This window comes from Eulemur rufifrons, chromosome 2, assembly GCF_041146395.1.
Source record: "Eulemur rufifrons isolate Redbay chromosome 2, OSU_ERuf_1, whole genome shotgun sequence".
NCBI lineage: Eukaryota > Metazoa > Chordata > Mammalia > Primates > Lemuridae > Eulemur > Eulemur rufifrons.
In genome coordinates, this window is record NC_090984.1 from 67,872,279 (window position 1) to 67,897,931 (window position 25,653).

The window sequence follows — 25,653 nt, forward strand, 5'->3', positions numbered from 1 at the left end:
GTCTTACAGGTTGGGGCTGGGTGGTAACGGAGATTGAATATCTTTTTAATGGATTGAACTTTTCTCTGGGGACAATGGGGACTCATTGAAGGTTTGGTTTTGTTTTCAAACAGGAGAGTGACATGAATCAACCATAAATTGAATGGGGGTAAGGTCTGCCTGGCATAGATTAACTGGATGAGGTTCATAGCTTAGATGCCAAAACAACTCTGGGTATAAAGGAAAAATGGATTTGAGTATAGTATTTGAAGGATATGCTGGTACAGGCAAGCTTTTGTCAGTTTTTAAAATTGTGTTTAAATTCAAAAGGTAAATAAAGAAAGGCAATAAAAAGGGAAAAGTCAAAAGTAAGTCTCCTTTTCACTTATGTTCTACCAGTTACCAATTCTCCTTCCTTGAGGCAACCACTGTTCCTTGTTTCCCTCTGTCATTTCAGACATATTCCAGGTATTTAAAAACAAATGCATATTTGTGCTTAACTTTGTTCCCTTAGTTTAGATTAGCAAAAATTCTAAATCAGTAAATATAGAACTACTTCATCCTTTTAAATGACTGCACAGTAATCTACTTCCCAATATGTGATATTTACTTAACGAGTCCTTTATGATGGAAATTTAGGGTTTTTGCAGTCTTTTTCTATTATCAATAGAGCTTCACTGAATATCCTTGGAAATTCATCATCTTGTGTAGTATAAGTGTATCCTTAGAATAAATACATGTGGAATTTCTGGGTCAAAGGTTCTACACGTTTAAAATTTTTATGTATTGCTAAACTGTCCTTGGTAGAGATTTTACCAGTTTATACTCAGCAATGCATGAGAATGCTTAGATCAGTACATTGTTGCTATCAGAGTATGTTATCACATTGGTTGAACTTTGTCCCTCTGGTAGTTACAAATGGCATCTTATTGTAGTTTAGTTTGTATTTCTTGCATTTTAAGTGGCATCGAGTATCTTTCCATATTTTTAGGAGCCATTTGTATTTCCTTTTTGAGAATCATCTGTTTATAGTCTTAGCCTGTTTTTCTGTTGGTTATTGGTCTTTTGCTTCAGGATTTATAGGAGCTTTTTAAACATTAAGGAAATTAGTCCCTTGCCTGTGAATAGAAAATATTTTTAAAGGAAACTATTCTGGAGGGTTTTTTTTGCAAAAGAATATGGATATCTCAACAGTTGGAGGAATTCAGGGTTAGGCAGATCTGGAGGGCTGGGCTGACAAGCACGTAATAGGTCTCTACCCCTGGCAAAAGCACATTTGGATTCCAGTACTGGAAAGACCAGTGTGTTCTAAGGAATTTGGAAGGAACAGGCTTAAGATAAGGGAGGCTGTAGTTGAATGGGTGGATTAAAGGATGTTTGAGCAATGAGAGAAATGGTGAGGATGTGGGTCAGAGTTGGGATGTGGTCAGTAAGAATAGAGGACAAGGGATAGATTAGGAAACTAGGGACAGATTAGAGAGACATGTCAACAGTTCTCTTTTTGAAGATCACTCTTGTCTAGTCAGAAATCTCATAACCAACATCTGTTTTGACTGTCCTGATCTCCCCCAAGGCAACTAATATCCTTGAAGAATAGCACAGGAAGGCCCATTGCCCTACAGCTGACAGAAGTCTGGGCAAGACTTGAGTGTAATGAATGGTGTGGAAATTGCTGAGAGCTTCTTTGTCTGTGTGCGGAGGAGGACTGAGTCTCTAGGGCCATTCTAGAGATGTGTTAAACCATGTAACATGACGTTATAAATAGCATTACTTTTGTCTGGGAAAAAAGGGGATAGATATCGTAAGAGTGCAGTCCGATCAGGGGCATGGGACGAAGGCGGAGCGAACTGTCCTTCACACAACTGCTGTAACTATGGAGCTTTAGTTGAAGAAAAACATTAAATTATACTCACTGTAAAAAATTTCAAAGTGTATAAAAGAGCATAAAATAAAAGTAAAAATCCTTACCATCCCTTGAGTAGCCAATGAAAACTGTGTGTTCTATATTCTTTTGAACACTTTTATGTAAAAATGCATACATTTTAAGGATTATTTAATTCGTTTTATACATACCGTTCGACAACTTGCCTTTTGTATCTAAGCAATTGCAGATATCCTTTCATCAGTATATGAAGATCTATTGCACATTTTAGCTGTTCCTTAACATTTTATTGTGTGGGTATGCCACAGTTATTATAATTTAATCATTCTCATGATCATGGGTGTTTAAGATGCCTCCTTTTTTATGCTTTTGCAAACAATACTCAGTGAACATCCAGGTTATTTTAACACCAGTTGAGAGTTTCCTCTGTGTCCTATTAGTGTCTGCCTATAGCAGCAACTCAAAACTCCCTGTAATGAAAGTCTGTCATACTCTAGGGACAGCTTTTTCTCTAGGTCCTAAGAAATGAGTGGAGTCCATGTTTGTATGAGTTTTGAGTCTATGTTTATAGGGATAGACTTTTAAAGCACATCTTCCTGAATTTTGTTGTTCATTTTAGGATTGGTACCTGTAATTTGAGGTAGTTGCCACACAGTGGCACAGGAGTACGAAATTCCTGCAGAGAGTGCTTGTAGACTCGATACCTGTAAAGGGTTTGAAAATTTTTCCTTATTGTGTGATTGGGTTTAACTATAATGTGTCTAGCTAACAAAAATTCTCAACAAAGATACTTACACACATTTATCTGTATTTAGATCTTTTTGTTATATCATATTTTTTATCGAATAGCTTTCATTGCATCATAAAAATCAACTTACTTCTTACAGAGTTTTTAGCCATACAAGATTTCCCACAATACTTTCAGCTGTTTTTCTTTTGCTTTCCCTCCTTTTTCTAACTTTGCTCCATTTTTTATTGGTTGAAGTTAAAAGATGACAGGGTTTTCTTTTTCCCACTTCCTGGTGCCCATCTCTCCCAGCCTCTCCATAGGCAGCCATGCCCCCCCAAGTTGAGCTTCACGAAACCAGCAGCTGCCATTCAGCTGTGCTGCTCAGCTAATGGGAGCAGTCAGTCAGACTTCAAAAGCCTGAGCTGTGTGAGTTTGGCCTGCCTGCCCCTGTCTCCCTTAGCCTTGCAGAGCAGGCTGGTGGCCTCACAGGAGATTTGAAGTTTCATTTGCTTGTCCTTCTGGACTCCCACCAGTTTAAGGGGAGTAGCTGAGCATTTAGTAGGAAGTGGCAGCATACCTTCTTTGGGGAGAACTTGAGAGAGTACTCAACTTCCAGCCTTCAGTTTCTTCCTTTGGTGCCTCGGAGATGGAAGGGTCTGTCAGGAATGTATAACATGCAGGCATTTGGAGGTTGATGTGCGGGGACAGGGTGGTCTAGGAGGCTCATTTTGAACATGTGAAAGTCCTGGGCATATTCCTTTGCTCATATAACTCTAATTTTGTACATCTAGGAGACAAATAGTGTTTTGTTCCCTTTTCATTTAAATAGGATTCTTGCATTGTTTAAAGCACATGGGAATGTATTAATACTTGTTGCCCGACTCAGTTTAAAGACTCTTGGACCATAGTATTCCATAGTTCTCATTGTTTTGAAAATTATTGGCGCCCATTTTACTAATTTGTTGCTTTATTTATTCTTATTTTTAGGAAGTAATGACTGTTTTAAATCAGAATGCCAGGGAAAGACTGCATTTATTAAGCACTTCCTATTTAGGTCAGTTGTATACTAGGCATTGAAGAGAAGGTTTACAGACAGGCCTATACCATGAGAAGGTCCATGCACAGGCCAGAGGACACTGTATGGATGAAAAACCTACCATCTTTCTCCCTGTGTAGACCCATGAACATACCCTACTTATCTACTGTGTTACATGGAATTTTGGAATCTTGAAATAATTTACCTGATATAGGCCAGGTATGGTGGCTCATACCTGTAATCCTAGCACTTTGAAAGGCCAAGGTCAGAGGATCACTTGAAGCCAGGAGTTTGAGACCAGTCTGAGCAACATAGCAAGACCCCCATCTCTACCAAAAAAAAAAAAAAAAGCAAAAGAAAAGGAAATAATTTACCTGATATAAATAATATTAAGATAAAAGTTTCAGATCTTTACATGAGCCAGAAAATTGCCTGTCATATCTCCCTAGGGTTGTTTTGAAGATCAAATAAACATGTTTTATGTGAGGATGCTTTCTTCGTTTTGGGAAAGTTGTACGCATATTCCTTGATATGCAGACCTGAGAATATGTGGTATGAGAAGCTTGGGTGTTCTTAGAGAAGTTGAAATTCTCCCTAGGCCTGCCCTTCCTTCAACTGTTCTCTTGTGGCTGTCACCTACTTGAGGGATGGCTAATGTCTCTTTGGTGTCTCCTCTCACACCTAGGCTTGCACATGCATAATAGGTACTAAAAATATCTGCTAAATGAATGAGCGAGCATTTGTAAAAGCAGTGTTACAACTATCACAGGCAGCAACTTCTAACTAATGCTGTAAATCATCAAACAATAGCTGAGTGTGTCTGTAAGTTAAATTATTTCCTCTCTACCATTTACAAACCAAAGTGGACTCTGGTCATAGGGCTCTCTAGGTATTGTTTAGTATGTTTGTGATAAGAAAAACACTTATAAAAGGATAATATAGAAATGTTTTCTTATGTTTTTAAGATGTAATTCATCCCGTTTGGCAAAAATCATAAGGAAAATTAAAATGTTCACTCAGATACTAGAAAAGTTTTTTAAAAAATTCCACAGGTTAATGTTATTGTTTTAAAATGTAAAGACTGTATGACTAGACAGTTAATGACTTGACATTACAAAATTTATTAAATTTATTTTTAAAGTGGTTTTGTTCCCCCCTCTCAAATTGATGAAGCACGTGGGAGTTGGAATAGATCTGCCCCAGGCTGCCAAACAAATTTTTAATGGAACTAGAGTCCTTCAGGGATTGTCCTAAATCCGCATAATATTCTTAAGTCCTGGTGTTTGCACTGGGACCTGTATATTAGCAGATGTACGTGTGAATAATATACTTATATCAATCCATCACCCTAGTGACTCCGCATCTGTAGGAGTTGCTGCACATCAATTATTCCACCTCAGGGGGTAGAGAGAGATTTGGGCCAGCATTGACCTCCTTTTCACTCAGGGCCTCTAAGCAATATGTTCTGGAAGCCAAATGGTCCCTTTTGACAGAACCTCTGTTTGGAGATCCATTTGGCCTAATGTGGCCATGCTGGGAAGTCAATGTGGTTACCTGTGTCAGGTGTTGAGGCAGTATCCAGAGAAGCAAATGAAAATTCTGTCACTCAGAGCCACCGTCAACATGCAGGATCTCTCTCATCTATCTAATTCTTGCATAAGACATTAGCCAGTCTATCAGAAAAGAATGTCAACCTTACTAAGATGCATCTACTTTTCACAAAAAAATGCAACTGTTTGTTTGAAATAAACTGTAAGTTGTTTGAAGAGTTAAATTCACTTTCAAATTCTTGGAAATGTTTTTATTATCTGAGGTTTCAGAAAGAATGTCTCCTCAGGAAGAATGAGGATTTTTGTATATCTTAGTGTCTTTTTTTTTTTTTTAAAGGAAAACAAGTATTTTATAATGCTTATCCTTTTGATCAAAAACTTGGAACTTATTTCTCAAGAGTACAGAGTTATTTTAATTTTTTTAAGTTCTGATATACCTGGAGGAGTGTTGCAGATTGTCATAACTGATAAATCAATGACAAATACAGCCACTTCATTTTGTTGGGAAAATATACAGTTGTGGTAGTGGCTGACCATTTATTTATGTGATAAGTACCACCTGCTGAGAGGATAAAGTTAATTGATGATTGGGGCTATCTCAGCCAGGGTACAGTGTACATGGCAATTATGCTGGGATCATCTACGTGTAATTGGCAAGTAATTTTGTAAGCAAAGGAACATGACAGCTCATTTACATGGTGTTCACTGAGTAAAATTTGGGGACATTTATCAACCACTTCCAAATGAAGAGTGATTGCACCCATATCTCCGAAAATGCTGTAAGCTGTTTGAAAGCTATATAGAAGTTTTTTGGTACGAATCTCCATGCATTTGCTCCCTTGAACATATGTTAGTTGTGTGCTGTGTGCCAGGCACTATCCTAGACTCTGAGGATACAAAAATGATTGAAAACACAATCGTACTCTCAAGAAAGTCATATGTGGGAAGCAGACACATTTATCAATAATTTTAACACAACATAGGAAGTGGAGCTTTGAGCTCTGCACAGGTATTATAGATGCTGGGGGAGGAGAAGTCAGTAGGGTAGAGGATGGTCAAGGTAAAGCTTGCCAGAGAGGGTGACACCTGAGATGAATTAAAAGATGAGTAGGGCTTTTCCAGGAGAAGAGCTTGACAGGCAGCAGTGCCAGCAAGAGTAGAATCTTGGAGGAGCAAGACAGCTGGTGTAAGCTGGAAACAGTAAGCAGTTCAGACACATTTTGAAGCAGATATGGGGCCTGTGAAGCTGACTTGTCTAAAATTTCAGAGGGCCTCAAAAGTCACACTAGGGGACTGGACCTTATTGTACAGCTTTGACAATCCATTGGCGGGTCTTAAGAAGGGGAGGATCTTTCTCAGAGTTGTGTAGGCAGATCATTTTGTGTAATAAAAATACTTTTGTGCTATTATCATATGCCAGGCTCTGTTCTACATGTATCAAGGCATTTTATCACCCCAATGACTCCATGAAGTAGGCACTAACATTTTCTGCTTTTTACAAATGGAGAAACTGAGTACAGAGAAGTTACCCAGAGCTAGATAGTGAGTGATGGAAGAGACAGGATTTGAACCCAGGCTGTCTAGCTCCAGAGCCCTTGCTTGTCACCAGCCCTCTCCCACACCATGTCATAGCTCCCTTGACACAACTGACTGCAATTTCCTGTTTATATAATACTCCCCCGACCCCAGCCCCCACCCCCCAGACTGTGAGCTCTGTGAGGACAGGGGCCATGTTCATCTTGTTCAGAGTCATATCCTTCAAGCTTAAGATAGTGCCCGTACCTTCATAGGCACAAATAAGGAATAAGTATAGTTTTGACAGGGGCTGTGTCTGGAGGCTGGCATAGTCAACTTGGCAAGGGAGGATGATGAGGGCCTGAATCTAAGGCAGTGTTAGTCAGTATGGGGAGGTGAGGATGGAGAAATAAATGGGCAGTGCTTGGTGATTGATTGGATTTGTGGATTTTTTTGGCATATTCTCACAATGTTTCTGACTTCCAACCCCTACACTAGAAGGATGACTTGACAAAAGAATCTGAAGCAGAGGGAAGCTACACTGCTCTTCACAGAACTGTTAAATTCCTGAGAAGAAATGTCGTGGACTCAGGATGAGAAGTTAGAAGAGACTTCTCTGGAGATGGTTAAAAATAGAATGGATACTTTGGCTGGATGGTTGAGGGACAGAGCTGCCCTGGGGTAGATGAGTGGTCAGATGACCTTTGGGGTTCTTACCCTTTTGAAAATTTTCTGGTTTAAAATAAATAAAAATTCTCCCAAGATGCCTATACTTAACTGCCTGGCTTAGAGAGGATAAAATCAAAATATTCAAGGACTGGAAAACATTGAGTTCAAATGCTTGGATTATGGATAAGGAAACAGAAGCCCACATGAATTAAATGATTCATCCAAGGACACACAGTTGAGGCAAAAGGAAGATCCGTATCATTGGTTTCTCAGTCTGGGCTTGCTGTCCCCATGTCTCACATAGCAGCATTTATGTTTGGGGTGACCTCTGTGGGCAGTCTGTGCTGGGTAGTGACACAAAATCAAAGGAGACCTGGTGTCTTCCCTTGAGGAATTCAGAGAGCCTCAACAATAAGGGACATTTATTACCAGAAAAAGGTCATAAAGTATTAAGGTTATTAAGTATGAAATGTCCGATTTCGTTAAGTACTAAGTTGGACAGTTGATATCTTTGACATTTCACTTTAACACTTCTTGTTTTATTTGACAATTTTTATGAAACCATGGATAAATCAAAAATTCACGTTATTTTTGAATATGAGTTCCATCACGGAACCAATGCAGCGCAGACAGTGTGAAATATGAACCAAGTGTTTGGGAAGGATGTGACTAATGAACCCACAATGTGTCCATGGTTTGAGAAGTTCCCTTCTGGTGATTTTAATCTTGAAAATGAGCCACGTGGATGACCTGAGACCTAGGTGGATAATGATGAGCTGAAAGCTGTAGTGGAAGCGAATCCATCTCAACCTACACGTGAATTAGCAGCAAGGTTTGACATTACTATTGCAACAATATTGGACCATTTGAAACAAATTGGCAAGGTAAAGAAGCTGGATAGATGGCTACTGCATGAATTAAATGAGTGTCCGAAGAAAAAGTGTCTTGAAGCTTGCCTTTCTTTGCTGTCACAACATAAAGGCAAACCATTTCCATACCGTATTGTTACACGTGATGAAAAAGGGATTCTTTTTGACAATCACAAGCATTTGGCACAATGGTTGGATAAAGATGAAGTGCTGAAACACAGTCCAAAACCGAATATTCACACACACACAAAAAGCTAATGGTGTCTGTTTGGTGGTCCAGCACTGGTATTATCCACTGCAGCTTCATGAAACCTAGTCAGTCAGTTACAGTGGGTGTCTACTGCAACCAATTGTATGAAATGATGAGGATGCTTGCAATTAAGCAGCTGAGATTGGTCAACAGAGACAAGCCAATCCTTTTGCAAGATAATGCTCTACCACATGTCACACAAACAACACTGCTCAAACTGCAGAGGCTGGACTTGGAAACTCTCTGTCATCTACCGTATTCACCAGTCCTTGCACCGACTGACTACCACTTCTTGCAGGCTTTGGACCCCTACTTGCAGGGAAAAATACTCAGCTCTCAACAAACTGTGGAAAATACCTTTCGCAATTTCATCACCTCTCGCTCTCCTGGCTTCCTTGTGCTGGCACAAACTATTGTTAAGATGGCAAAACTGTGTCGATAGTTTAGGCACATACTTTGATTAATTGTACTTCTTCTTGTTTGAGATACAAAAAACTAAACTTCTGATTCAAAATTGGACCTAATACATCTATTACATGGAACATTTGGAAAATAGAGAAAATAAATTTTAAAATTCGTCATGAATCTTTTTTAGCCCCCCTCATTGCCTGGCACTGCTTCAATGCTTTACATTCATTATCTCTAATTCTCACAACAACCTAGAAGTTAGTATTATTTCCATTTTATGTTTCAGAAAACTAAAGCAATTAGAACTTGTTCCATAAGATCAGACTATAGTAACTTCAAGTCCTACCGTGTATAAAAGATATTAACATTTTGTGTTTCCTTGCAGTCTTCTTTTCCTATTTATTAAGACTATTTATTTACATAGCTTTAATTTTATCATAGATGCAATTTTGAGTCTTCATTTTTTGCTTGTAATATGTTCCAGGTATTTTCCATGTGGTTGCTTAGTTTCATTTTAATGGCTATGTAATGTCTTACCAAGTTTTCAGGAGGTTCTTAAATGTTTATTCATAGAAATCTTCTAATTCTTGGTACATATTGGCATTTTGAAGGCATGTTTACATTTTGAGGACCAGTACATGTGACCATTCTCTATGGATGGCATTGTGGAGAGGAGAAGGGAAACTGCACAGATGAGCATGGCTTTCTTCTGTACCAGGAGCCCCTCTGAGAATGGAGAATGGTGCTGGGCACAGCTCAGAGTGGAGCTGGGGCGGAGATGGCCTGAGGCAGATAGCAGGTGCCTTTTCAAGCCTTGGCTTTTCTGACTGAACACACATTCTTCCTCTTGCCCTTGTAAAAAGGCAAGTTTTCATTTTCTTAGGGTAGCAAAAATCTTTTGTGTGAAGAAAAAGTGTCATCAAGTGTCTTATTCATCAGCATATATACCATCTCTTTAAAATGACAGTGGGAGTAAAAGTTCATCAGTTCAATATGTCTTTCACATTTGGAGACTCCTGACTAATAACCTCTGGTATTTATCATCAGAACAGCCAAAGAACTAAATTCTGGCACATGCTGCTCTCATGCACTGAGAAAAACTTAAAAAGACCGAAGATTTTCTCCATTTTTTCTTCTTCCATTCATTTAGAAGGAAAAGCATACCTTTTTTAATTAAAAAAAATATAAGCATGCAGAAACATCTGGCCTATATTACCACAACAGCCTCCTAAATGGCCTCCTTGTCTCCAGTCTGCCCTTTTAAAATCAACACTATATGCAGCAACCAAAAAGATCTTTCTAGATCACAGGTCTGCACCAGTCATTCTCTCATATCACTGACTTTTACTTCCATGACTCTTTCGTAGTTCTAGGGGTCAAATCCTGTTCATCCATAGCTGCCATCTCCCCTGTTTGCACCCTGTCCCAGCCACACTTAGTTGCTTGTGGCTCCCTGTGTCATGCTACAATAAATAAATGGTGTCTCCAGACTTGTGTGCAAATCAGTCCTTTCTCCACAAGCTCCCTGCCTGGCTCTGCTGAGCCTGGATCCCAGCATGGGTCCCCACAGCACCTATCCGGAACTTATTATATTCATATGGAATGTAGCCACACTCTTATTTTTGCTTGGTCAGCATAATACTTTAATTTTTTTTAGAAAAAATTTGAATCTCATCGGGCAAGACATATCACTATTTAGTTTGCTTAAAGTCCACCACTCTTTGTTATATACCAAACTCTAATTGCACATTTATTCTATGCTGGGTCATGTAAGACTATTAGTTTTCTTTTCTCTTCTACCCAATAGAATAAAAGCTGCTTGAAGACAGAAATGTGTATTGTTAACTTTTGTTATCTATAAGCCTGGCAAAGACTGCTCAATAAATATTTATTATATGAACTTATGCCTTAAAAAAACTAAAATTAGGTCAGAAAACACTCAATAACTCTTTCTGGCCTCTATGATTGTTCACAAACTCATGGAACTTGGTGGACCCAGCAGATACTAACAGTATTCCATGGGGTGACTGAATGTTTGTGTTCATGAAGTGAGATGCTGCCAGGACTGTATCCCATTGAGATTTGAGCCTCTGAATGTGCTTCTGGTCTTTCCCACTACTTCCTGTACCAGGAGATAAGTATCTACTCTTAGATCCCTCATGAGTAATCATTCTTTGTGTTTTGTTGTTGTTTTGTTTCCATTAAGGCATATATTTCCTTGGTTTCCTTTTATGTCCACATGACCATCACACTGCCATCAAGCTAGACTATTTAGAAATATGAATGGAATGGGATTAGTTGTATTATTTTATCTGCTTTGTAAGGTCTGATCATGACCAAAGTATAATCAGTGGGCATACCCAAATTTCAGTCCTGCCAAGAAGTAATACACTGAGATCTATACAAACTGATGATGTCAGAGATTGTAGTAATGGAAATGCCTGTTGGTCAATCTCTGATGTATCATCTTTTGATACGCTACTGCTTTGTTTCAGTCATTGTATTTTTTCATTTCCTTAGTCAATGTCTGCTAGTTGTTCAGTTACATGCTACTTTAAAGATGCTAAAAAAGATTTGGTGTTCCCCAGGACCTAGGGTACTCATATTTATGGAATTACACATAATCAGTGACATAGGACCATGGTACCTGCCAGTGGCAATGTTCTTGCCATAAATTCAGTCTTCAGAGAATGCCCTGCATTTTCAGGGAGTGCTATGGATATTGCAGAGGTACTATACACAATAAGCCATTGCTGAAGAAATGTGTACAAGTATCAAGTTCAAGGAAAGAAAATAAAACCCTTTCATCTAAACTTCCTTCCTTAGGGAAGAGGTGGTGGCAAAATGGGGAGAGCTTATTACAGAATCCTTTAGTATCCAGAAATTTAATTGACAATTTTGTTAATATGCCTACTCAGCTGCCTTCTCAGAGGCCCATTGTAAATTCCTTAGTTGATATTATTAATGGTTAATGGGCGCACCTGAAAATCAAGCAATATTGTATCATTTTGGTAATAGTTACGTTAAATGGTTATTTTCTACAGCATAAAGCTTATCAGATCATCTTTTTTCTAATAATGAATACTTCATCTTTTCCAGTTTCCTAATCAAATGTTTCTACGTCATCTTGAGGCAGAGCCAGTTCCAGCTGCATCTGTTCTATACTCTTGCCTTCAATTATGTCAAATTATCCAACCTATTTACAGGTCCTTAGGTTCTCTTTTGCTCTGAGACATAGGCCTGATGCACCACTTTGGAAACTCATGATTACCAACCATTCAAAACAAGACTGTTGTAAGTAAACAGTGAATCAAGGAGAGCACTAGGCTAAATTTACATTATGAAGAAATTTCTGGAATAGGTTTCTTCCTAAATTTTGATGCTTTCAGGTTGATCTCAGGTGTTTCTCTTCCCTGTCTCTTCTCCCCAAAACACACATGTACTTCATCCTGTGTGGCATTGCTTCAGAGTTGAGGATTTCCATGGCAGTGGCAAAAAGTAAATGCAGCCATATTTTGACTATAAAATAATAAATACTTAATTTTTCGTAGACACTTTATTGTTTGGATTGATCAGAAGCATCAAGCTCCCCATACATTGACATATTTTATTTTATTCAACCAAATCCCTGTAGCTGAAAGGGGACAGTACAAAAAATGATGAATGACCATTTTACTTTAGGAAACCTAATATTGTTACTTTCTGTCATATTTGGCTGAAACTTTACTATATATTATACACCTAGTTAGATAAAATGATGCCTCATTTTGGAGTCAATTTTTTTGAGTCAAAATTTTAATCTTTATACTTCAAGGTCTGATCTGCATGTCCCTCCCCTTCATTTCTGGGGTCTTTTGACCATTCTGTTTCTGTCTTCTGAGCTTTAAAAAGACCCCTTTTCTCTAGTAAGAAAAGGAGAGCGCAGACTCATTATTGAACATCCAAGATGACTGAGGCTGCACTTTGTTCTCCTGGTAATATATTCAGTTGCCCTTTGATGCCAGGGGCCATGCTTTATACCCCCTAAATCTCTGTTATCCAGCTCAGTATACAGAATGGGCATAGTACATGGTTTCTAAGGGAATGAATGAATGAATGAATGAATACCTGATTTAACAATTTATTCTTATTTAACATCTTTAATCCAAATTACATTCCACTCAGAACTGTATCATTTCAAACTTCAGTTAAATATTCTTAATACCAAGTACAGTGCAGTATATACAACTATTGCTCAATAAATGCTTAGTGAGAGCAAAACATATATATCTTGGAGACCTGTTATGCAGAAGCCACAATTTAGCACACAATATTTTGAAATCCATGCTTGTTCCAGTTAGTCAAGTCACGGAATGAATTTTCACCCTAAAGACAAACCATTGATTCAACAGATGGTTACTATGATTACTCTCCATTGAACTTCCTGTGGTTGGAACGCCTTGTAACATTCCAGAGATGGAAGAATCTTTGGAAAACTATCTGTGTTACTTGAAATATTTAAATGGAAACCTTTCCTTTCAGAGAGTGTTATTGAACAAGTTCAACAGATATCCACTATTCCTGCAAACATTTATTGAAGACCTTGTCTGTGTCATGAGTTGGAGATAAATGTGAAACTGGCAATTCTTCAAATTACTTATAATTTGGTAGCCGAGGATAGAAATAAAGCAGCATAAAGTACGACAAATTCTACAATAGAAGCAATTATAAGGAGCAGGGAGAAGGGAGTAATTAACTCCACATAGGGCATTAGGGAAGGCTTCCTGAAAGAAATGGCTCTGTGTTTCAACCATGATAGCAGTTTTTGTCTTTTGGATGACTATCACGAATGAAAATGCCCCTCATGTGCTTGATGTATTCATTTATAAAGCAGGGTTACATTTTAAGGAATAAACTTTTAAAAAGCAAAGATTTGAAAAGCATTTGACTCCTCAGTACAGCATCTAAATTCACCTCTATATTCTATGGTTTGTGTGATGTCTGAGAAACAGAGCTGAATCAAACCTTACTATATTAATGGATTTATATTATATATGTGCACATAAGGCTAATGTATTTTATGCTGCCAATTTTTTATGGTTTCTTAAATAGTGCTATCACTAACATTTTAAAAAATGAAGAAAAGAGCTCATATGTGCTAGTAGAAATTCAGTGTATTTTATAGAACACTGCTACTCTTGATATAGCCTACGGGATGTGACTTTTCATAAAAACATAATGAATTTCTAGATTTGTCAGCTGTTTCCAAACAGATGCACTCAGCTAATCTAATAGAACCATTTTGAGCCCAGATCCCAAATATCAATAGCTTTTAGTATTGCAGATTAGTTTGTCTATTGGGTAAATTGGGCTATGTGGTTCTTGATAAAAAGTAGCAAGTAATTTTGTATGGATGTTTTATGTGTAACTGCCTTGCCAGGGTTTGAGTCTCATATTTTTCCTTGCAGAGTTTTAAGTTGAATGTAGACAGTCATTGTGCTCTCAAGGAAGCTGTGGAGGAGGAAGGACACCAACTTCTCGAGCTTATTGCATCTCACAAAGCAGGTAAATCCTCCTGAAATATTGCAAGTCTTTATGTCTCCAGACTATTAAGAATGAAGAAGCATTGCTGTAAATTACTGCATATATTCACTTCCTTATGTATTATTAATATTTACATTATCAGATTGACCTTCAAGATTTATAAATGTTTCATATACTGCATACAATGCTGTGATACTTATAAGATGAAATACTGCCTCCAAATGGTCTGTTCATTTTATTTGGGTCTTGCTGTTCGCCTGAGTTTCAATGGAAATCACATTCTTGAAAACTTCACATTGACATGCTTTTTGATGTAGGTGCTCTGGAAATAACATTAAGATAATGAATGAGAATTGTACAGCTAGTTATAATGCATATACATTAGGGTACTTATAGATATCATTACAGATATAAGGCGGGCAGTCTAGAGATATTATTTCCCTGCCAATTCACACACATGAACATTTTGCATATTCTTTGCTGGTCTTGCATTAGCAGTTTTTGGCCTTCAACTGATTCTTACTCCAGTATTAACATATTTATGAGGAACAGATTGTAAATAAAAAATAGTTTTGTCATTTGGTTATACTTATCCTGATAGTAGAAGACCGCAAGACAGGATGACTTACAGTTTGGCTCTTACTTTGAGCTTACCATAGCTAAATAGGAAAAGAACAATGTTAATTAGATTTGCTAATATTAAAGACTGCTGCCTTAATTCTGACCCATTTACTGTATTTCTCATTGAATTGACTTTACCTATTCCCATACATCTTTCTGATTACTTTGAAGTCTCTACACAAATACAAACAGAGCCTTTTATTTGGAATGTGAAGCTACCGTGTGTTAATAATTTGTATACATTGTGATTTTTGTTGCACATGCATTTTTTTTTCAGTCAATACACTGAGTCTAAGTCAATTTCCAAAGCAGTTATCTATGCGGTTATCACATTTTTGTTTCCTTATGCCCTGTGTCAAGAATTGTGAGTCTCTGTTCTGAGTGACAAATGCTAATATGACAGGTGCTGGTAATGGTCATTTAGCAATATGTATATTGTGTGAAATAGCCACCTAATTTAATAAACAAAAAATAATAATGGCAAAGATGCAGTCAGGTCCACAACTTGTACTTTCCCCTTCTTTTGGAGAAGGACTGAAGGACATGCTGCGGATGATTGCAAGTCAATGGAAGGAGCTGCAGAGGCAAATCAAAAGGCAACACAGCTGGATTCTCAGGGCTCTGGATACCATCAAAGCCGAGATACTGGCTACTGATGTGTCTGTGGAGGATGAGGAAGGGACTGGAAGCCCCAAGGTAAGTGGCTTGAAGTTTGCCTTATTTCCTCTTATTTCTGTCTTCTTTTGAACTAGGCACCACTGAAGTTTTCTTTCCAACCCTAAGGCTTTTCGTTTCTACTGGGTAAACTTTATATATCTCTCTCTATATATAAACAAAACGAAATGGCTTAGTTTAAAACAATAAAAAAAAAAAGCATACAACTTTCAAGTTTTCCAGGAAGAGGTCTTTTTGTGAAAAGTGGCAGAGTAGGAGGGGGACAATACTTTAGGGGTAAGGGAAAGGAGGACATAAAACATTTAGTAAACAAAACATAAAGCATCTTTAACATGAATAATCAGAATGGTTTTAAATTGTTTTGTTGCAACTATAAATCACTATAATCAGTGCAATCACTCAGCTCTGACATCCATTAGCCGCTTGGTTACAGCAAATTAACAAAGAAGAGAGAAAGTGATTCATTATCTCATTCCTGTTAATGACTATCAGATGCATTGCCTAATTAGGGGATGGTCATTGTAGTGGGAAGAAGGTCATATGCTTTGCTACAAATCTTTTTGCTCTGAGTGTAAGTTCTCCATAATGGTGCATGCACCGAATACAACAAGTACTTTAAAAATGAGTATTGATGTGTTTTGGTTATTCGTTTTAGATTTACAAAATAACCCATAAAGCATAAGCAATTGAACTTTTAAATGAGGCACCTTTAATACAAAGTGCCACTGTTCTAAAGGTATCTTTAGACTCACAATGTGGAAAATAATTTTATTAATTTCATATTTTCATGTCATCACTCCCTTCCTTTGTATCTGTTCCTTTGTGAAAGTAAACGCAGAAAATCAGTCTCATAATAAACTCAGCATTGAAACATTTTGTAACATGGGGGAAACAGATTTAAGAGTTCACGGTTTCTATTCCTGGCATGGAGAAATAAGTAAATCATCACCAAATCACATTTATTCAGCATCCATGTGGATTGGCATTGTGTTAAGTGTATACAGAGCAAGTTAAACAAACACTTTGTCCTCTTAGACTCACATTCTTAAATGCAGGCAGAGGAGAAACCCAACCAGCCCTGCAATGGTGAGACCCATGCAGCCAGTGAAAAGCCTAGGCGATTTATAGCTTTAGAACCTCAAATAGCAACCTTTAACTTATTTTTTGGAAACAGAGGATAGAATGATGAGCTTAGTTTCACTTAAAGAAGGCTCCATGGAAGAGGTCACATTTCAGGAAATACTTGAAGGAAGGAAGAGAAGTGGCTTGGCACATGAGCACATATTTTAGGAAGTGATGTGATGAAAGGATCAAAGCCGGAACTAATAATATGGAATGGAGAGTGTATTCAGTAGACTTCTCAGGGAAGACATGGAGCTATTTTAAGGAGCAGGCTGCAGGGAGAAGTTGGTTGGGCTAATGCTTTGGCTGTGTGGGGGGTGGAGGTAGGAAGGATGATGAGAAAGGATACAATTAAAAACTTCATTGTGTTTTATTTATGTAACAAGAATATAGTGAGTGCATGCTTTTTAAAAGCTATCCTGTATTGGGTGCATTCTACATGCCAGATGCTGTTTTATAGCATTTCTGTTGCTCCCTTTTCTTCTCTTTCACAGCATATCTGGGTCCGTGAAGGCATAGATTATTGTCTGTCCCCCACACTTCACCACAAGGTCCATGAGATAGGCACTGTGGCTAACTGTTCATCTCTAATTCCTGGCACCATACTTGGCCCTGAGCAATGCTAGTGAGAGGCAGCACTCTAGGTAGTGATGAACATGGTTGGACCGGGAGGAAGTGATTTATATCAGGGCATCAGGGTGGGCTTCTTTGAGGAAGTGACATCCTGTGAGCAGGCCAGTGTGGTTAGAAAGAGAGGAGTGTGCGAGGGAAGCTGGGTGACCTGTTGTTAGCCAAGTGGAGGGTTCTGGGGTAAGAAGAGAAATGACATCATTGAGTTACAATATAAAAACCTGTTCCTGACCGGGCGAGTTGGCTCATGTCTATAATCCCAGCACTTCAGGAGGTCGAGGCAGGAGCATCACTTGAGTACAGGAGTTTGAGACCAGCCTGGGTAAAACAGTGAGACCTTGTCTCTACAAAAAAAAAATTTAAAAATTAGCTGGGCATGGTGATACACACATGTTGTCCTAGTTATTTGGTAGGCTGAGGTAGAATTGAGCCCAGGAATTGGAGGTTGAGCCCACAAGTTTGAGGTTACAGTGAGCTATGATCGTATTGCCGTTCTCCAGCCTGGGTGATGGAGCAAGATCCTATCTCTTAAAAAATAAACAAACCTGTTCCTGGCCAGGTTGTAGTGTGGGGCATGTGTGAGTGGGATGGGGTGAGTGGTGGTAAGGTGGGAGTGGGCCAGAGTGGCACTACAGAAATGGTGCAGTCACCTAAATTAATAAAAAAGCTATGTTGAAAATGAGTAACTCCATTCACTAAGGCACTTCGAAATGGACACTTTTAATTAGCTCAGTTTGGAGGGAGGTATTGAGATGGAATGAAGCTGATAATAACCCAGTGAAAAGGAGAAAGTATTATTAAGGGAGAGGCAGTGTCAGCATTTCTCAGAAAGAGGACCTACTTGCCCAGGACCCTCTCTAGACATATTAGAACCTCCTGGATGGGGCCCTAGAATCAGCATTCCAACAAGCTCCCAGAGAAGTAGTATAATAGGCCCTTTTCCTGCAGGACTATATGATCCTCACTCAACAAACAACTGGTATTAACTGAAATGTTTTAAACAGGGACTATTTGACTAAATTATGCTATATCTTATTCTAATGAAAGGTTATAAATCCATTTTAAAATGTTTTAGAAGAAAATTGTAAAAATTGGAAGAGGCCTATAATATGCAATTACATATTTTTAAATATCTTTGAATTTTCCAAATCTCTCAAAGAATACATGTAAAATATAAGAATTAAAAAATGACTTAAAAGGTAAAATAGGTGAAATTGTGCTGAGGGGACTTGAGATATGAATTTAAATATCAGGAGGAAAAATAAGTACATCTGGTTCTTAATGATTTGGGGGCCTCACTTCTTAAAAAAAACAAAACGACCACCAAAAAAAAAAACCCTTCTATTTGAATCATTCTGAAAGTGAAAGTGCCTTGAGTCACATCAGTTTAGAAGAATAACATACTTGCTTCTCTAGTTAATAGTATTTCTCTTCCAAAGCATTTTCATGTCACATTATGTGCACAGCATAGTGCATCTAAAAGCAGCTATGACGAGAGGCTTTTGTAGGTATCTACGGATGCAGAAGCTGAGGGAGGCACTGAGAGTTTAGACCTTGACATGGCAGAGCCAGAAAAACCGTAGGCCTTCTACCTCCCAACTAATTCTGTCTCCCTCAATCTAGGCTGAATTTTCTCTGGACAAATGAACTAGCCCATACTCAAGGGTGACTGTGAGATTGATTTAAGTCAAAGAAAATACATTTCTTAATTTAAGCTTAGGAAACTATAGAAAAATCAAAATGATCATTCTTTCTTTTTATTTAATGTTTATAAACTGCTTCCCTTAATCCCTTGGGCAAACACATAGACTAACAGAGAAGCTCAGACTCTGAGGTTAGACTGCCTGAGTTCAATAACTGACACATATTAGCTGTGTGTCCTTGTGAAAATTACCTAACTTCTCTGCCTGAGTTGAGTTCTTCACTTGTGAAATAGAGGTAATGAAAATATCTACCTCAAAGGGTCGTGATACAGATTAAAAAGAATTGACATACCTAAAGTGCTTATAACAATGCCTGGCTCTTGGGAAATGCTAAATAAGAGTAAATGTATAAGCCTTCGTATTCTAGTGGTAGAGACAATAAACAAATAATTACAATAGTTCTGATAAATAATAGAGCTAGGTACAAAGTGCATTGAGTACATTGAGGAGGAAATAACTAACCCTACCTGGGGATATCAAGGAAGGATTTACAGGGAAGTTGATGCTTTAAATGAGGAATAGAAAGGATTTTTGCCAGGGTGAAAATAGTGGGCAGAGAGCAGCACATGCAGAAACACAGAAGTGTAAAAAGCTGTGGTTTGGCTGGAACCTGGGACTTTGTTGTAGACGATGATTAGGCTGGCTTGCCACAATCTGCACTGAGGCTCACAATATGACAAAAAAATGATCCTTAATGATCAGTGATTCGAGGAGTAATCCCCACTATGTCTCTAATTGACACGATCCAAGCCAGAGTGAGGTCTCTATACAGAATGTATCTAAATATACTGTTTAAGCAGAAATTTTTATTACCATATTGCAGTAGAGAAAGCTTAAATGAGTTACCCTGAAGTTCTCCAAGACTAAAAGCTGGATTCAGCTTCTTATTTGTCATGTCAGTCCTCTTTCCATAATGTGACCTTGCACAGGTCATGTACAAATTGTGCCATGAAATGCATCTCCAAGCACAGCAGTTATGATCATCTATTTCATCTTAGACCTAAAGAGGAACTAAAATTAAAACATAATAAAAAATAACTCCAGAATTCATCTTAGGTTTACTTCACAAGCTACTGGGAACTTGAGAAGCATAATAGAAAATCTAAGGAATATATCTAGGGGATATTTTTCTTTTTTTACCTTGTTTAAGAGACTGCAGAAAAGGACTTGGTCTTAGAAATCTTGTAAAGAAGGAGGGTAGGAGGAAATTCAAAGACTCTGGGAAACTTCTCCCCCAGGACTCGGCAGCATACCTTATTTGTTGTATTTCATTTTTTAAAAAAGTGTTTTCCCAGGACTGTGAGATCTTTTATACATGGAAATAGAGAACAGAATTCACTAGTTCTAGAAATATAGCTTCAGCACTCACATCCAAGAATTGAAAATATGCTTATAATTATGTATTTTATACTTTAAGATAGATTGATAAAAGTTTATCACCTTAAACTAGGCTGTCACTATGTTACATTTTTTAATGGTGTATAGCTGGAGGGATTTCAAAACATAGTGAATATCCAATGCCTAACAAAGGCTACATTCTTTTTTTGACCTTTCAAGGCAAAAACCAAAATCCTGAAAGCAAGAAAGCATTCTTAAATTTTGCACATTGCTTTCTTTAAAATATTATTCTTCTCTATTTCCTTACTTTTTACCTATAAAGTATGCATCATTACAGATGTCTTAGAATTGAGGCCAGGATTTCCCCACATAACATTTCAAACTTTGCATCACAGAAAGCATACAACAACAGTTCCTTTGTCCTTTTTAAAGAAACAGATAACTTTCCAAAACAAAGAATATTTGAAGATTTTATTGTAAATTCAGAAAACTTTACAGCTACTGTAAAAGTGACCTAGCCTCAGTCTCAACCAACATCTTCATTTCATAGTGAAAGGAGACAGAGGGTTAGCTGCCTTGAACTCTAGGATTGTGCTTATTTTATCTGCCTTCTTTGAGGTTCTTAGATTGAAGTCATCATCCTTTGGAAATGGATAGCAGACTATGAAGGTCATCACTGTTATCTGTTCAACAATAGCAGGAGAGTAGCTTAAGGACATTTCTTAAATATGTTTCCTTAGCCCTACAAATGACAGTTTTAGATATTGACTGAAAATGTACCTCTTTGTGGCCTTTGACTTGGGTATGTCACCAACAACCTGACCTTTCTTTAGCTATCAAGAGTAGACAAGTCCAATATTAACATGTTTTTGTTTATTTGTTTACGAGATGCCTAAATCTTAACCCTGTATCTGTGCTAATAAATTATGGGTATCTTTCTTTAACTAAAGTAGTGTAAAGGAGATGATTTGGGGAGCACCTTGGTAAGATATTTTCTATGTATTGTATGGTAACTCTTGAGTAATAGTGCAACTGGATATTATTTTCCTGGAATGGAACTTGATCCTGATTCTTCCAAAGCACTGGTGAGACAAAGCAGTGTCTTTACATTCTTTCCTTTTCTGGCTCAGAAGCTTAGCAGTCCTTTAGCATGTCCTTTAATATAAGATATTCAGAAACAGCATTAAGGTAATAAATGAGAATTGCATTTATATGTTCTTAGTCTCGCATATACTGAGGCACACATGTATGAAGAACTATTTGAGACACGTTGCTGTCTCCCTCATGCAAAGAAGAGCACAGGTGTATGTTGTCACCGGGAACCAGAAATGGTATAGTAAAATTAAATTGCGCCTAAAGTAGTAGAAAGAAAGAAAACAGGCAAAAAAGCCTGGCTATTATTTACTGAGTGCTGACAGAGGACTCTGCCCAGTGCTGGGCCAGACGTGAGAGAAGACATGCTTTTCTGCTCAGTGGGCTTATCATTTCAGTGTAAGCACATAGTGTAACATCTTGTCTAATGTAGTTTGGGCTATCTTATATCTAGAGTAATAGATTATCCAAGATTTAGATCATCTTAATTAGGATGTTGGCAGATTGAAATGGAATGGGGTTCTTGATGCAAGCAAATTAAATGCATTACCAATTCTACCTCTTCTGTGCATAATTCTTTCTAAAAGCCAGTATCCGGTCCAGTTTCTTTCCTGCTGAACTATATAAATATAGTCCTGATTTTCAGTACCTAGGGAGAACTCTTTCTTCTACTGTGGATTTTTCAATAGCCCTTTTTTTTGTTATCAGAAGGGCAGCTTTTCTTCAAAAGCGTTTTTTGAAAGACAGAAACAAAAGTGAGTTACTTCTTTGAAGATCAGTGTGGTTACTAAGTTTGTGATAGAACCCAATAAAAAATCATTCCTGTAATCTCCTTGAGGCACTTAAATTTGCATATTATCAGCTATGTGGGTGGATCTAAGATGAGGAATTTTCTTAATGGTCTGACACTCTATCGAGGTGACTGAAAAAAATGCTTGAGAAAATAAAAATAGGTACCAGCTCAAAGGACAGCTATTGGTCACCCTATCGTGGTGACCATGGTATATAAGACCATAGTTTATTTTGTTGTTTCATACTATACTTCCATTGCTGGTGGCCTTGAGGGTGGAAACATTTGGCTCAGCAAGAATCTGGGAGTGAAATTTCTTTGTTGTCTCTGACCGACACAGGGGATTGTCATTGACTTGAGTATGTAGTTTACTTTTTTCCTATATAGTCCAAGAGTGCCAAATCTCTAAATCTATAATAACTGAAGTTGTAAAGATGCATAGTATTGGGTAAAAACTTCCATTCTATGGAAAGTAGCCATCTTTTCTTAGCAGAACTCACATTTTATAACTCAGTCTGACCTATTTTAAAGATAATATATAGTAAACACATAAGAAGGACTTTTTGATATATAGTAGAGATCAATTTAAAAAAAATGCATAAGTATTTAAGTACAAAAAAGGAAGGCAAGATATACAATTGCTTCTAAAAAACACTTTAAAATTAATAAGTAAATTCTTTGAAAGTGTGAAACAATTACCTCAGTGTATGATTTACACTTTTTTCCTGGAATGTGTTGTTTCTGGCAGGGGAGCAGGCTGAGCTGGGGAGAGCCCTGCCTGCTAAAAGGATTACTCTGCTCTGGCTCTTGTGTTTATTGAGTCACCTAGGACTTCTTATAAAATGGCAGCTTTCAAATGTACACACACCTGCACTCAACATCCTGAATACTCCAAATGCTTGTTTAACTGTTCACATACCCAGAGTATCTCCCCCATCTAGTGTAGTCAAAAGACATTGAAATGTCCACGTTTTGCTTTTTCCTTCTGTTTGGAATTCATTTAGAATATAGCCATTTATGTAGTTGTGATGCTACCAGACACCAAGATTTTTTTTTTTTTAAGGTACTGTAGTGCTTTTTGCACTACAGAGAACATTCCCAGTCTTACCTCCCACTGTGCCTAAATGAAGGTTATGTTTCTCAGGAAACATTAACTAGATTGGAGGTCCTACTGGGCCAGAGCTCAGGGACCCATCTCATTGAGGCTTCCAGACCATTTTGCTTTGGGTTAGGGCAGTAGCTTCTCATCTTTATACTCTGTTGGCCTGCTGAGGCCAACACTTACTTAGCATTGCCCCCTGCAAGGCTAAGCAAAGCCAGGACCTCACTGAATGAGAAAAGGGAGAGAGAAAAAAGGAAGCCTAAAGCAAGAGACTAAGTGAAAGGAAAAGAGAGAAAGGAAAGAAGAGAGAGAAGGAACAGAGGAAGAAGATAAAATAAGGAAGTATGTGTCCAGTGAAATGGCAGTAGAAGCTAAAAACCATTGTCTTGGTATCTTTACAGGCATTGGCCCGCAGGCTGCCCAACTTTGTTTCATTAATGTTTTCCTGAGGTCTCTCTCTCTCTCTCTCTATTATTCTTTCCTTTCTCAAGCTCTGGAAATCAAAATCAGAAATGCTTTCTTTACTTTTAACATCTTAGATATTATTATGTAACCAGCACGTGTGTTTATATAACATACTCTATTAATGGAGTTAACATTCACAGCAGGCTTACTATGGTCTAGGTTCATGTCAAGCCTTTTATCTGGACTTTCTCATTCATTTTTCCCAACAAAGCTAGGAGTCCTAACTCCTCTTGTAATTTTCACTTTATTGATGAAAAAACTTAGATTCCTAACATATATTAGATAATCATTCTTATTGAGACAGTCTTCTTAGAAACCTTCTGTGACAGGGTAAAGGCCAAACTCCTTAGTGTGTCCCTTGATTCCAGCTGCTTAGTCAAGATTCGTGCCAGGGTTTCATTTCTTAAATCTTCTAGTTTATCCACTGCCTTCCAAATGCATTTTTCCTTTTCTTTTCTCTTTACTTTTGCTCATGGTTTTTCTTATTCTATCTATACTGCTCTTATCCATCCTTAAGATTAATAAATATTGAAAATGTGACTACAGTGTGATGACATAGCTCTGGACAGGGCACTGTACCTCTCCTTTCTTACTGCCTAGCAATGGAGAGAGATGTGTACATATACATTACAGTTCTAACTTAGGGCAAACTATGAGATAAATAATATAATCAGGCACACAAGAGACAGGGAGATTGGGGGTAGGAATATTATTTCAATCTGATGGGCTCTGGGAAGGCTTTTCCCACCTATGAGAAGATGGATTTCGTAGGGGTCTCTAATATTCAGCTAAATTGGTAGTAGGAAGATACTGGAAGGAGAGCATTTCAGGCAGAGGAAATAGCATAGTCAAATATATGGAAAGAGGAGAGAGCAATGAGGGACATCCACAGAATGAACAGTGAATGGTCTGGCTTTTTTGAGCACAGAGTGTCCATGTGTTTATGGGAGGGTCGAGGACCTAGTGGAAGATAAAGCCTGTAAAGCTTTGAGCTATACATATTGGGCAGCTTTGAATATCAGGCTGAATTGTTATGTTTTACTAGTGTGCTCAGAGTGTTTTTAATGATTAAATTTGGCCATAAAAACAGAAGACAAAGATAGAATGAAAGAGAATGGATTGAAAGTCAAGACAATGAACTAGGAAACTAGTCCAATAACTAAAGGCAGCTGAGGTAAAGCACTGGTGGCTATGATAATATAAAGAAAAAAGTAAGAGTGATGTTATGGAAGAAGAAATAATAGGATATGGTATCTAGGGGATGGAGCCTGAGGGAAGAGTTAACAATGACTTAAAGGAATTGGGCATGAGCAGTGAGGAGAATAGTGTTACCATTAACAGAGGTTGGACACATTTTGATAAGGAACAGTTTGAAAAGGAAGATAATTAACTCTGTTTAGTACAGTGACCTTGATGCTCAATTAATAAGAATATCTAGGTGTATAACCCAGGCATAGATATTTTTGTAACCTCCTCAGGTGATTCCAAAGTGCAGGCAAGTTTAAGAACAATGATGTAGGAGTAGGAGAAGCCTAAAAATCATCTATGTGGTCATGTGCAACACTTAGTGGAAAATGCAAGCCTGAAGCCTAGAGGAGAGCTCAATGCTAAGGATGTAAGTTTAGCAGTCCAAGTAGAAATAATAGCTATAATCTTGGAGTTGATACCAACAAGTAAGATACTGTTGTGTGAGAATAAAGTAGA

At 37.8% G+C, this 25,653-nt stretch overlaps 1 protein-coding gene across 1 annotated transcript in view; it reads left to right on the plus strand.

The window, feature by feature from the left end:
* The window catches only part of AKAP6 (A-kinase anchoring protein 6), a 354,014-nt gene that overhangs the window by 118,341 nt on the left and 210,020 nt on the right, over positions 1 to 25,653 (plus strand). Inside the window, exons 5-6 of the mRNA XM_069464086.1 lie at positions 14,336 to 14,432; positions 15,565 to 15,728. Of these exons, the coding sequence (XP_069320187.1) occupies positions 14,336 to 14,432; positions 15,565 to 15,728 (261 nt within the window). The remainder of the gene's footprint in view (positions 1 to 14,335; positions 14,433 to 15,564; positions 15,729 to 25,653) is intronic.